Raw genomic sequence first — 14,809 nt, forward strand, 5'->3', positions numbered from 1 at the left:
GACCCATTTATTTAACATCAAGTACTTATTGTCCTGTTGAATGTACAGTGATGCTTGACAGTTTGTGAACCCTTCAGATAGTTCTGTTGTAATTTGCCCTAAAACGTTCTCAGATTTTCACACAAGTCCTAAAAGTAGATGAGAACCAAACCACACAAATGAGACAATTTTTTTTTAGAAGTGCTCTTTTTTTTTTATTGAGGAAAATGATCCAATATCTGTCAGTGGCAAAGGTATGTGAACCTTTGCTTCCAGTATCGGGTATGACCCCCTTGTGCAGCAATAACTGTATGTAAAGGTTTCCGGTAATTGTTGATTACTCCTTAACATTAGCTTGGAGGAATTTTACCCCATTCCTCCGTACAAAACAGCTTCATCTCTGTTATATTAGTGGGTTTCCTCACATGAACTGCTCGATTCAGGTCCTTGCACAACATTTCCATTGGATTAAGGTCAAGACTTTGATTTGGCCATTCCAAGTCTTTAAATGTATTCTTCTTTAACCATTCTTTGGTGGAATGACTCGTGTGCTTTGGGTCATTGTCTTGGTGCATGACCCATGTTCTCTTGAGACTCAGCTCACGGACAGATGTCCTAACGTTTTCTTTTAGAATATTCTGGTATAATTCAGACATCATTGTCCCATCAATGATGGCAAGGCGTCCTGGACCAGATGCAGTGAAACAAGCGCAAAGCATGATACCATCACCGTATTTCACAGATGGTATGAGGTTTTTATGCTGGAATGCAGTGTTCTCCTTTCTCCAAACATAACGTTTTTCATTAAAACCAAAAAGCTCTATTTTCGTCTTCTCTGTCCACAAAACATTGTTCCAATAACCTTCTGGCTTTTCCAGGTGAACTTTAGCAAAGGGCTTCATGGAATAAGAAGCCCATAGGCTTCTATAAGCAACGCTACATATATAGCTTTTTGGAGAGCAGAGGCCTTCTCCTTGCAATCCTGCCATGCACTACATTGTTGTTCATTGTCCTCCTGATCATGGACTCATGAATTTTAACATTAGCTAATGTGAGAAAGGCCTTCAGCTGCTTAGAGATTACATTGGGTTCCTTTGTGACCTAGTGAACTATTAGACACCTTGTTCTTGGCGTGAACTTTGTTGGTCGACTACTCCTGGGGAGGCTAATAAGGGTCTGGAATTTCCTCCATTTGTACACAATCAGTCTGACTGTTGATTGGTGGAGTCCAAACTCTTTAGAGATGGTTCTGTAACCTTTTCCAGCGTGATGAGCAATAACTCTTCTTCGGAGGTCCTCAGAAATCTCCTTTGTTCGTAGCATGGTACATTTCCACAAACATGTGTTGTGGACATCAGACTTTGATGGATCCGTGTTCTTTTAAAAAGACAGGTTGTCCACTCGCACCTGATTGTCATCCCATAGATTGAAAATACCTGACTCTAAATTCACCTTCAAAATATCTGCTAAGCCTAAAAGTTCACATAAGTTTGTCCCTCACAGATGTGTGATATTGGATCATTTTCCTCAATAAAAAAATGAGCACGTCTAATTTTTTTCATCTTATTTGTCCGATTTGGTCTCTTCATCTATTTTTAGGACTTGTGTGAAAATCGGAGGTCGTTTTAGGGCAAGTTTCAGCAAAAATATAGAAAATTCTGAGGGGTTCACAAACTTTCAAGCAGAACTGTAAACATTTATGTTTCCTTTTTTAGATTCTTATTTCTCAATGGTTTACTCCATTGAAATCACACTTCTAATTCCAATACATGTAATGAGCTATAGGACGCGTATCCCCGATCCAACGCAAACAACAAAAAATATTCTTGAAGTTAAATACTATTATTAACCTATCCATTGTTTTCCGTGTTATGCAAATAAACATTTAGAGCAAGCAGTGATTTTAATTAGCGCTACAATCACATTATAAAGTAATCTTATTCATTATCACAGTAGGAAATGCCCTCCTATATTTCCTGTTCCACAGACATAACACTAATGAATATTATCATTATAAATCCTTTACCTGGAACTCGCTGAGCCCAAGTTCTTTGCAGAGAATGACAGACTTACAGTATTGTAAGGTGCCACAATCTGGTTCTACAGTTGTGTACTATTACCGTCTGTACCTGAACGCTACATTCTAAAAATAATATACCAAAAAAAAAAAATTGCATCTGTCCTTAATTATTAAGAGGGTGCTTCAATTTGTCTCCGAGTCAGGATTTCTTTATAAAGGAGATGACGGAAATTTAGCATTTCTTGCACATTTTTGTGTAAAAGCATTTCTTGGATTGACAGCAATTTGACGCCTTCGAGATCCACATAAGACTTGCTGTGCACAGCATTTAGCATTTTTACCGATGTCACAACGGATTCTTGCAAAGTTGCGTAACCCGGGAAAATTCGGGCACTCCACAGGCTCAGAGACTTATGGTTGCCAGAGAAAAGATCTTCCGAAACTTTAATTCCCCAGCAATCCAAACACTGAAGAAAGCTCCTGCCTAATATCTGAAGAGAGTTCAGATCCGACAAGGAACCCACATTCCTTTTTAAGTCGTCCTCAATCCCAAACAGGATCGTTGCATACATTACGCACCCATCAATCATCAGACTTAATGAACTCACAAAAGATTTGTCTGGTATGACTGATCTGATACTTATGCATGAGCCGCTTATAATACAGTATTCCCCCACAGATACATCAGGCCCCACTTTGGAATATTCAATCACCGTGTGAGGTGAAACTTTGCATTTTGCATCTAATATGCTTTGAATGACACATGTGTTTTTATTAAGATTTTCATCTTGATGTGGAACGATGCTAAAAACTTTAGACTGTAATCCAAGTTCTGCCTGAAGGTGAATATCAGACGTGAAATGATATAAGTATTCCTGCAAGGTTCCGATGTGATAGAATTTCGAGTTATTTAAAACTATTACGGTGAAATCTGTTCCTCTGAGGAGAAAGTAGATGTCTTTCCTTACTTCACTTAGCTGTGATTCTATTTTAGTAACGTTGGCTGTGTTCTTAGTGTAGTCTGGAGTCGCATCGGGCCCCAGAGCTTGCAAAAAGTCCCCATACGCATCTATTTCACATTTAATAACCCCTAATTCTTGGTAAAATCCCAGCAACACTTTCGCCGTACTGTGAGACATGTAAAATAGACTATCAGTATAGACTACTTCGGAACTCGGGAGGTCTCCCTGGTTTCCTGCAAGGCTAGATTTACTGGGGGCCACCGTTACTGCCCCCGTCTGCCGCATTTTCTCTGGGGTGGGTTTATGGAGATAGGATTTGCATGATCGGTATTGCAGTTCGTTATATTCAGAGTCACATTCTTCCAAGACGAATACTCCGTGTGTGGTGCCAATTTCCAGCGATGACGGATGCGCTAAGGCGATAATTCCTGGTCTGTCGAACTTCACCGGCAAATCACCACTGCAGTACAGTTCTATGTCATCGGCACACGTCACCAGTACACCTGGATTCATACTGGCGGGGAAGTCTATATAAATAGCCAATTTTAGGTCCAGCATTTGATAAATGGGGTCTCCGAATGGTAAAGCTGTGAAAATCTTTCCTAAGGCACTTGCATTTGGCAATCGCTGACTGTAGCCACCTACAAAAACAAAACAAAGTTATAAAAATACTTCATTAACAGAACAGAAATGAGTATTCCGCAATTCTTCCTGATCAAATATTTTCTTATGGTGGATATGAATTACGAAAGTTTGTCATATTTTAGGATTTTGTTCTTGTGCGCCTAGAAACAAGCTTTTATTCCGATAAGCCAAGCTGCACTACACAAAATGTAAATCTTGTTGTTGCATTACTGTATATATACGTTATGGTAAGAACTTACCGTTGATAACAGTATTTCTCCTAAGTCCACAGGTTTCACAGGATAACAATGGGATATGATGGAGCGACAGAGGATTGGCACCAAACGATCAAAGCTTTCCAGCCTCCCAGGATGCAACGGGCCTGTCTATATATCCCGCCAGGGGGGCTCAGGCAAATCAGCTGTATTCCAAAGCACAAGGAAGGAGCATCATGTAGAGCCCTAATCAGGCGAGAAGAACACACATGCACACCCTTCCGTACAAGAAGGAAGAGGTTAGTGAGTAGAAGGATCCTCAAATCAGGAGTGTCAGGGTGGGATCCCTATGGAACCTGTGGACTTAGGAGAAATACCGTTGTCAACGGTAAGTTCTTACCATAACGTATATTTCTCCGGCAGGGTCCACAGGTTATCCACAGGATAACAATGGGATTTCCCAAAGCAATTTAGTGGTGGAGACGCTCCTAATTAGACAGGAGACCCTTGCGCCCGAATTCAGCGTCATGAGAGGCAAAAGTATCCAAGGCATAATGTCTAATGAATGTGTTAATGGAAGACCATGTGGTTGCCTTACATATCTGTTCTGCAGAAGCACCATGTTGTGCTGCCCATGAAGGACCTACCTTACGAGTAGAGTGAGCAGAAACATTAGCCAGAACAGGGAGGTCAGCTTGAGAGTACGCTTCTGAAATCGTCATTCGAAGCCATCTTGCCAGCGTCTGTTTAGTAGCAGGCCATCCTCTCTTGTGAAATCCATAGAGAACGAAGAGAGAATTTGTCTTTCTGATGGCACTGGTACGATCCACGTAGATCCTTAATGCCCAGACCACGTCCAGCGACGCATCTCCCGCAGAAAGTCCCGATACCTGAAAAGCCGGGACTACAATTTCTTCATTGTGGTGGAATTTAGACACCACCTTAGGAAGATACTCAGACCTAGTTCTAAGAACCGATTTATCTGGATAAAAAAAAAAAAAAAAAATCAGAAAAGGAGAACGACATGACAGCGCTCCTAAATCTGACACTCTTCTAGCTGATGCCATAGTCAGTAGAAAGAGAACTTTAGCTGTCAACCATTTGAGATCCACTTTATTAAGTGGTTGAAACGGAGCAGCTTGCAAAGCTTTGAGGACTAGACTTAGGTCCCCAGATGCTGTAGGAGGAATAAAAGGAGGTTGAATGTGCAGCATTTCCTGGAAACAAGTATGCACATCCTGTAAATTGGCAATTTTCTTTTGGAACCATACAGTCAATGCTGATACTTGAACTCTCAAGGAAGCCACCTTCAAACCTTTATCCATTCCTGCCTGAAGGAAAGCTAAGACCCTGGAAACTGAAGGATTTCGGGTCCATACTTCTCACACTGCACCAATGAATATAGGCCTGACATATTCTGTGATAAATACAAGCTGAGGATGGTTTCCTTGCTCTGAGCAGGGGCATATCTACCCATTGGCCAGGATGGCACTCGCCAGGGGCGCCAGCCGAGCAGGGGGCGCCGCCCGACGGTGCCACCATCGGCCAATGGGTGGAATCCCTTAAGCTGTAGTGTCTGGCAATGCCTGCTTTGCCGAGCTGCCTGTGCGCTGCCTGGGATGGAGGGCGGAGGATCGCTCAGCAGGCAGGAGTTGGCGCCGGTGTCTGTCACCGCAATGCACTACAGGGAAGAAACTGTAAATAAACTACAACTCCAGTTGTAGTTTTTTTCAGTTTCTTCACATAGTTTGGTGCGGTGCCGGACACAGCAGGTATTACCAGACACTACGGCTATCTGCTGGGATATTGTGGGGTGGGGACTAGGGCTATGTGCTGTGTGGGGAGGCTATGTATGTGCTGGGAGTGGAGGAGACTACTACTAAGTACTAAGGGCGGACTACAGCTATGTTGTAGGGGGGGGGGGGGGATGGGGACTATGACTATATGACTGTGGGGGCATACCTGGCACTGTGGGGGCATGTGTGTATCTGGCACTGTGGGGGTATATCTAGCACTGTAGGGGCACATCTAGGACTGTGGGGGAATGTGTATCTAGCACTGTGGGGGCATATCTAGCACTGTAGGGGCAAATCTAGCACTGTGGGGGAATGTGTATCTAGCACTGTGGGGGCATATCTAGCACTGTGGGGGCATATCTGGAACTGTGGGGGCATATCTGGAACTGTGGCGGCATATCTGGCACCATGGGGGCATATCTGACACTCTGGGGTCATGTGTGTATCTGGCACTGTGAGGGCATATGTGTATCTCGCACTGTGGGGGCATATGTGTTTCTGGCACTGCAGTATTGGGGTCATGTGTGTATCACCCCCCCACTTTCACTTGCATGTGGCCACACCCATTTTTTGAGCGTGCGCGCACCGAAGCAGTACCACTAACATTTTTTTTCTACATGCACCACTGGGTAGAGCGCTGCACTGCACTTCTTTGCACTACTATTTGATTATACTACCTGGCCTTGGGTGGCATTGCGTCCTCAGCCAGGCCAGGCACTGCTGATGTCTCCTCAGTGTTATAAGAATTACTGTGTGGGCATAATGTGTAAAGGGAACTGCTACTGTGTGGGCATGATGTGTATAAGGGTTACTACTGTGTAGCATAATTTGAATTGGGGGAACTATTGTATGGTTATGCCCCTTTACCACAAGATCATGTCCCTTTTTTGCACATGCGCCTTCCCTATTTAAAATATGGGGGGTGCCAGTCCTTTACTTTGCCAGGGGCGCTCGGACCCCTAGATACACCCCTGGCTCTGAGCAATGTTTGAATTACCTGTTGTGAGAATCTTCTTGACTTCAGGATAGAGGTTTCAAGAGCCACGCCGTCAAAGACAGTCGATCCAGAGGTCTCTGATAACATGGACCATGCATCAGTAGATCTGGACGTTCAGGGGGCAGAATTGGAGCATTCATCGACATTCTCTGCAGATCTGTGTACCAATGCCTTCTGGGCCAAGCCGGAGCTATTAGAATCATGGCACCCTTTGCTTTCTTTATTTTCCTCACCACCCTGGGTAACAGGGTGATCGGAGGAAACAGGTATGCCAGATTAAAGTCCCATTTCACTGACAAGGCGTCCACAAAGATCGCTTTGGGATCCTTTGTTCTTGACCCGTATGCGGGCACTTTGTTGTTCAGACGGGACGCCATGAGATCTACCTCTGGCAATCCCCACTTGTCTACTAGAGTCTGAAAAACCTCCGGGTGCAGGGCCCATTCGCTTGCCTGAATGGCGTGTCGACAGAGAGTCCGCTTCCCAGTTTAGGACTCCCGGAACGAATACTGCGGACAAGGCTGGGAGATGGAGTTCTGCCCACTTTAGAATGTGACTTACCTCCTTCATTGCGGTTTGGCTGCGGGTTCCTCCCTGATGGTTGAGGTACGCTACTGCCATTGCATTGTCCGACCGTATCTGGACTGGTTTTCCTTCAAGAGTGTCCTTTGCCTGAATCAGTTCCATGTATATGGCCCGAAGTTCTAACAGGTTTATTGGCAGGCAACTTTCTTCTGTGGTCCATTGTCCCTGGAACCATAATTTTCCGGACACTGCTCCCCAGCCCTGAAGACTGGCATCTGTTGTCAGGATCTCCCAATCTGATATCCAAAAGGGTCTCCTCGTGTCTAGATGGGCTGTCTGTTGCCACCAGGCTAATGACTTTCTTACCTTTACTGAAAATACCATCGTCTGTTTCTTTATTGTCTGATGTACTCCATTCCATCTGGCCAGAATCAGACGCTGAAGAGGCCTCGAGTCGAATTGCGCATACTCAACCATGCCGAATGTTGACACCATCAAACCTATCACTCGCATTGCTGCGTAATTGATACTGTTTGACTGTGTAACAACTCCTGAATCTTTGACTGTACCTTGGATATCTTGTTCCGAGGTAAAAATACCTTCTGCAGACTTGAATCCAGTACAGCCCCCAAGTGAGTCATACATTGTGACGGAACCAGAGACGACTTTGCCCAATTTATGAGCCACCCGTGCCTCTGCAGACATGTTATTGTCTGTTGGAGATGGCACAGGAGCAATTCCTGTGATTGTGCCAGGATTAAAAGGTCGTTGAGGTATGGAAAAATTCTTATCCCCTGCTTACGGAGATAAGCTGCCATGACCACCATAATCTTGGTAAATACTCTTGGGGCTGTGATTAACCCAAAGGGTAGGGCCTGGAACTGAAAATGCTGCTGGAGGATAGCGAACCTGAGATAACACTGATGAGACAGTGCTATAGGAACATGTAGGTAAGCATCCTGAATATCCAGGGATACCATATAATCCCCTGGCTCCATGGCCAACACTATGGAACGTAAGGTCTCCATGTGGAACTTCAGCACCCAAATATATTTGTTTAGCATTTTGAGATTGAGAATGGGCCTAAATGACCCATTTGGCATCTGGACAAAAAATAGGTTTGAGTAAAAACCCTGCCCGCGTTGTGACGGGGGTACTGGAATGATTACTCCTGACTGAAGCAATTTCTGAACTGCTTCTTGCAAAGCCCTGGCCTTTGTCTCTACCCGAGACGGGCTGGTGCAGAAGAACCTTCGAGGAGGATGCTTCTTGAAGGGAAAAAAATAACCTATAGATACCGCTTCCTGCACCCAGGCATCTGTTGTAGATTGTCGCCAGATCTGTGCAAACTGAAGGAGTCGGCCCCCCACCCTGGGATCCCCCAGGTGGAGGCCCGCACCATCAAGCTGATGGCTTATCATCTGGTTTGGAAGCTGGCCCTCTGGTAGCCCATTGCTTTTTTTATTTCCCAAACTTATTGTATTGGGGCTGTTTGCGATCACTTTTTCCCTTTGATTTTCCTTGAGACCGAAAGGGCCGGAAGCTCGGACTCCTAGATCTGGGGTTATATGTGGAAGGAAACTTGACCTTCTTGGAGTCTGCTTCTGACTCCAGAATATCTGTCAATTCTTTACCAAACAGAATATTTCCTGAAAAAGGCAAAGATTCCAAAACTTTCTTGGATTCTGAATCAGCTTTCCAAGTACGTAACCAAAACTGCTCTGCGAGCAGCTATCGTTGAGGCTGATGCCCTAGAAGCAATAGTACCCATATCTAGTGCAGCTTCTTCCAAGAATATTGCTGCTTGTTTAATATGGGCTATATAAGATTTTTCCTCTCTAGAATCTGTTGAAAAATCACCTTCCACCTTTGCTATCCAAGCAGAAGCCATGGCTGGCCTTATGACTGCTCCAGACAGGGAAAATATGGTTTTTAGAAAACCATCCACTCTCCTATCTGTGACATCATTTAACGATGTTGATGGCAAAGGCAGTATAGATTTTTGCACTAATCGAATAACGTGTGTATCTACCTTAGGAGCTACCTCCCTTTTTAAACAGTCCCCGGCTGGAAAAGGATAATTAGAATCCCATATTTTAGGAATTCGATATTTTTTGTTGGGTGTTGCCCAAGGCTTTGCTGAATCTTCTAAGGACAGAATGACCTTCATTGCTCTAATTAATTCAGCTACATCCACTGAGGTGAGAGCTTCTTCCTCCTCTTCGTATACTGAAGTAGAGAAAATAGAGCTTTAATCATCCGATGAATCATCATGTGTAGCCTGTGAAGGTGAAGATTTATTTACCACCGGTTTATCAGCTTGTTTCATTTGAGAAGCTGCTGGGGGAAATGATATACCCTAGGTAGGGAGCTGCATGTATGGGTACCGAAGCTGTAGGAATTATCTGTTTATCTATACTGGACAAAGTCTGTGCAAACATAGCCCAAGGTGGATCCATCTGTACCTGATGTTGTACAGGGATCTGCCTTGTGTTCTGCTGAAAAGCAAAACAATTTGCATATAAACTATCCTGAACCAGATCCTGAGAGGATAATACAGTTTTGCAAGACAAACATGATATGAGTGTTGCTGTGAGTGTACCCTCGTCACCTTTGCCGCTCTTAGACATGATAAATAATCAGCACTTTCACAGTGTTCTACACAATTTGTGACTGTAATCACTTTAACCTTCTAAAGTGATATCAATCTGAACCTACCCATGCACCAGCATTGAGGATCAGAGAAAACAACTGACAAACATATATTAAAGTCAGCAATCACACTAGCAGTCAGTCACATGTTATATATTAGTCATATGAGCATATCATCAACTACAAACACTTTTAAAGTATGTAGGCGAACATTTACTGAATCCTGTATAAACAGATCCAACGTATTCAGACACAAAGCGAAGAAAACCACAGTAAATGTACACAGACTCATATGCAATAGGCACTTAACTATTCGTACTTGACAAAGTAGGTAGAAATTTAGTGCTGTATAGCCCGTAGAGTGGGATACAGGGAGACTCGCCTTGCTTCCAGTGATCGATCAATACGTTAACGAATGCTGAGTGGATCCAAATGCTACTAGTGTACACTGCCACTCCAGGAACCTATAGCGGACACATACGCTCAGTGAACACAGATGCACCGGTCATATGGTAACGTTCAGTGAACACAGACACAGTGATCACACAGCCGCCTATGATGCGACCGGATCTCCCATGGAAGCGCTTAGTGAACACTGACGCAGCAGCCCATGCTGCGACCGAGTCCCCTCTGGCAGCGTCTGAGATGGAAGCGAGGAAACAGTTCTTGGCGGGAGACTCGACGGAAACAGGTCATGAACTGGGGGAAGGGGCGACCAGGAGAGGTTCTGACTCCCCACCGCTGACATCAACCCCAAGGATCGCGGCCTCACGCTATTCCTGGTGCCTCTGATTCCTAAGGCCTAGTGCTGGAGCACCCGTGATGGCGGCGCGTCAGCTACTGTTTGGTGGTCTCCTCCCAAACCATTGCGGCTGTGTCCGTATTCCATCTACTGAGCGGCATCGATGTCTTACCTTCCCCTCCGTGCTCCGGCCACAGCCTGGTAACGTCTGATGGACCTGCTAGTATATCCGAAACAGACGCCCGCTGAAACAGCACTGTACTCGTGGGTAAGCGTTGTCGCAACTCGGCGGAGAGTTGTTGGAGCGACTCTTTCCAATATGCGTATAAGACGCTGTTTGGAAAGATCACTCAAAAAAACCGTAAGACTATAAAAATAAAATAAGAAAGCTTGGGCTGCTAGTGAAACAGCAGCCCTCTGGCCATGGTCCGGCTCCTGCCGCACCAAACAAAAAACTGATTTGCCTGAGCCAGGGGGCGGGATATATGGATGGGCCCGTTGCATCCTGGGAGGCCAGAAAGCTTTGATCGTTTGGTGCCAATCCGCTGTCGCTCCATCATATCCCATTGTTATACTGTGGATAACCTGTGGACCCTGCCGGAGAAAGAGCTAGATACGCCAATGGGCTTATGCTATACAATGCAAGAATTGCCCCCACTCAGGCATCTTGCACCTCAGACCTATGCGCTCTGGTAGGCATCTAATCACAGTTGTGCAATTTCAGGCGCACAATGTGACTGAAGATGATCACGTGCCGCAGCCCAGCCTTTATTAATTGATTATTAAGTGATCGGATTAAATAGACAAGTGCCATAAATTTAATTCAAAATGCCTATAAAAGAAAATACAGTTGGTAAACAACAAAATGGAAACAACAATATAAAATCCATTAACAGGATGATGGGCCACCACTTGCAGACAGTACGGCCTGTATAAGCTGGGGTATTGAGTCTATCGAGGTCTGGGATTCTGCAAGAGGAGACAATGGTCCATTCTTCCAAGAGAAAGTCACTCAAGGGGCAGGTGGATGGTAGTAGGAATCACTGTCTCAGACATTGTTCCAGTTTATCCTTAAACGCTCGGTTGGGTTTTAGACCTGGTCACTGAGAAGGTTACAATATAACATTCGAGTTATGGTCATAAAATTACTGGATGAACACAATGGTCTATGGTTGGGGCCATTGTCATTCTGGAAGACACTCTTAACATCAAGGGAGAAATACTGAAACATGGGACGCAACTGGTCACTTGGCACCATTTAATGAAGAGCATTGACCTTAAATGGATGATGACAGCACTCAAACCAAGAAAGGTAAACTATCAGAGGCTCCAGGATCCGTCACTACTGGTATCAAGCACAGAGAGCAGTGGAGATGTTTAGGCTGACACCACATGCGCACTTACTGGTTTGTTAAGAACATGGTGAAGATGATTCACGTGACTTTATCAGCTTCCTCCACTGCTCGGTAGACTATTACCTGGAGTCTCAGCCACCAAACATGCTTCGCCGGATGTGGGGAGCAGTTTATGTTCTGCAAAGTGACTACCAAAATCCACTTTGGAGTTCACTCTGTATAATTCCTGATTAAGATGGCGGCTAGTGCCACATGCTGAAATGTGCCGTCAATTGAACTGCAATTACTTAACTAATTTACCTCTTAACTCCAAATAATTGTACGGCCATCACAATTCCTCTTCCTAAGTCAATGGGGCCTTTGCTTTCGGCCGTATTAGGCAATTAGGATATTGGCGAGTGGCGTCTGCTTTCAACATTATTTGGTGCCCACAATTTACAAAGATGTTTCCTTTTGTTGGCCACTACTTCTTCTTGTATTTGGTGAGTACTGGTGCCGTCACTTATAACTGGATAGAACGGACGTCACTTTATTTAACACGGTTGTAGGATTAAAAGAAAGGTCTTTGCACTCAAGTGAATTTTGTGGCCCCGTATGATGGTGCTTGGACAGTGAACTTGTGCCCTTTGCATGTGGCACATGGGATAGAACAATTGTTTTTATACCGGTGATGAATCTCTAAATTCACATTAGAGCGTGCGTTACTCCCTATGAAATAGAGGTTTTCCTAATAAATAGTGAAGCGATGATATCAGGATTCAACATTTATACAAAAATTATTTACAGGCTTTATTAGAAAGCCATATAAGTGACAGTAACGGTGTACATTAATCTCATTACAATAAAATTCTGATTGTCTGCTTATTTTTTTGCTTCATATCAGCTAAAATGTGTAAAATGTTGTTTTATTATTGTAATAAATTCCAGCCTGGGCTTCAGATTTGCTGCTCTCATCGCTAAGTAAATAAAATACTTATTTTTTTTTTACCCATTTAAAAAAGCAGTAGCTTGAGTTTTATTAAATTATATGATAGTGTGAATTATGCAGCCGCCTGTGCGACTCTGACTAACCCGCGGCAGACACGCCAGGTGGTTCTCATTCCACTACTTACCGAGAAGAACAACGTAGATTCCAAGACGTAAAATTCAGAGTCATAACTAGACTTGTTGGTGCCCTGTGTCAGAAAGAGAATTGGCGCCCCCCTCCCATTTTTCCAGTTGGGACATAAGGCGCATGTCTCGTGGGGTAGGGGCATGACAAAATTAATCCCAGAGAAAGCCCATGCAATTATGATCTTTCTAGATAGATAGATAGATAGATAATACACACACATTTATAGAACACTGCAAGAAAATGGATTTGGGGGGTAATTCCAAGTTGATCGCAGCAGGAATTTTGTTAGCAGTTGGGCAAAACCATGTGCACTGCAGGGGAGGCAGATGTAACGTGCAGAGAGAGATAGATTTGGGTGGGGGGTGTTCAATCTGCAATCTAATTTGCAGTGTAAAAAATAAGAATTTACTCACCGGTAATTCTATTTCTCGTAGTCAGTAGTGGATGCTGGGAACTCCGTAAGGACCATGGGGAATAGACGGGCTCCGCAGGAGACTGGGCACTCTAAAAGAAAGATTAGGTACTATCTGGTGTGCACTGGCTCCTCCCTCTATGCCCCTCCTCCAGACCTCAGTTAAGGAAACTGTGCCCGGAAGAGCTGACACAACAAGGAAAGGATTTGGAATCCAGGGTAAGACTCATACCAGCCACACCAATCACACCGTACAACTTGTGATAACCATACCCAGTTAACAGTATGAACAAAACTGAGCCTCAGTAACAGATGGCTCATAACAATAACCCTTTAGTTAAGCAATAACTATATACATGTATTGCAGAGAGTCCGCACTTGGGACGGGCGCCCAGCATCCACTACGGACTACGAGAAATAGAATTACCGGTGAGTAAATTCTTATTTTCTCTGACGTCCTAGTGGATGCTGGGAACTCCGTAAGGACCATGGGGATTATACCAAAGCTCCCAAACGGGCGGGAGAGTGCGGATGACTCTGCAGCACCGAATGAGCAAAGGCAAGGTCCTCCTCAGCCAGGGTATCAAACTTGTAGAACTTAGCAAATGTGTTTGAACCCGACCAAGTAGCAGCTCGGCAAAGCTGTAAAGCCGAGACCCTCGGGCAGCCGCCCAAGAAGAGCCCACCTTCCTTGTGGAATGGGCTTTTACTGATTTAGGATGCGGCAATCCCGCCGCAGAATGAGCTTGCTGAATCGTGTTACAGATCCAGCGCGCAATAGTTTGCTTTGAAGCAGGAGCACCCAGCTTGTTGGGTGCATGCAGGATAAACAGCGAGTCAGTTTTCCTTACTCCAGCCGTCCTGGCTACATAGATTTTCAAAGCCCTGACTACATCTAGTAACTTGGAGTCCTCCAAGTCCCGAGTAGCCGCAGGCACCACAATAGGTTGGTTCAAATGAAACGCTGACACCACCTTAGGGAGAAATTGGGGACGAGTCCTCAATTCTGCCCTGTCCATATGGAAGATCAGATAGGGCTTTTACATGACAAAGCCGCCAATTCTGACACACGCCTAGCCGAAGCTAAGGCCAATAGCATGACCACTTTCCACGTGAGATATTTTAGCTCCACGGTCTTAAGTGGCTCAAACCAGTGGGATTTCAGGAAATCCAACACAACGTTAAGATCCCAAGGTGCCACTGGAGGCACAAAAGGGGGCTGAATATGCAGCACTCCCTTAACAAACGTCTGAACTTCAGGCAGTGAAGCCAGTTCTTTTTGAAAGAAAATAGATAGGGCCGAAATCTGGACCTTTATGGACCCCAATTTTAGGCCCATAGTCACGCCTGACTGTAGGAAGTGCAGAAATCGCCCCAGCTGGAATTCCTCCATTGGGGCCTTCCTGGCCTCACACC

At 44.7% G+C, this 14,809-nt stretch overlaps 1 protein-coding gene across 1 annotated transcript in view; it reads right to left on the reverse strand.

Annotated features, from left to right (window-relative positions):
* Positions 1–1,863: 1,863 nt before the first annotated feature.
* FPGT (fucose-1-phosphate guanylyltransferase) overlaps positions 1,864–14,809 on the reverse strand; it is a 42,909-nt gene continuing 29,963 nt past the window's right edge. Inside the window, exon 4 of the mRNA XM_063939085.1 lies at positions 1,864–3,602. Within this exon, the coding sequence (XP_063795155.1) occupies positions 2,170–3,602 (1,433 nt within the window). The 3' untranslated portion in view covers positions 1,864–2,169. The remainder of the gene's footprint in view (positions 3,603–14,809) is intronic.

The sequence above is a fragment of the Pseudophryne corroboree genome, chromosome 9, assembly GCF_028390025.1.
Source record: "Pseudophryne corroboree isolate aPseCor3 chromosome 9, aPseCor3.hap2, whole genome shotgun sequence".
NCBI classification, from domain to species: Eukaryota; Metazoa; Chordata; class Amphibia; order Anura; family Myobatrachidae; genus Pseudophryne; species Pseudophryne corroboree.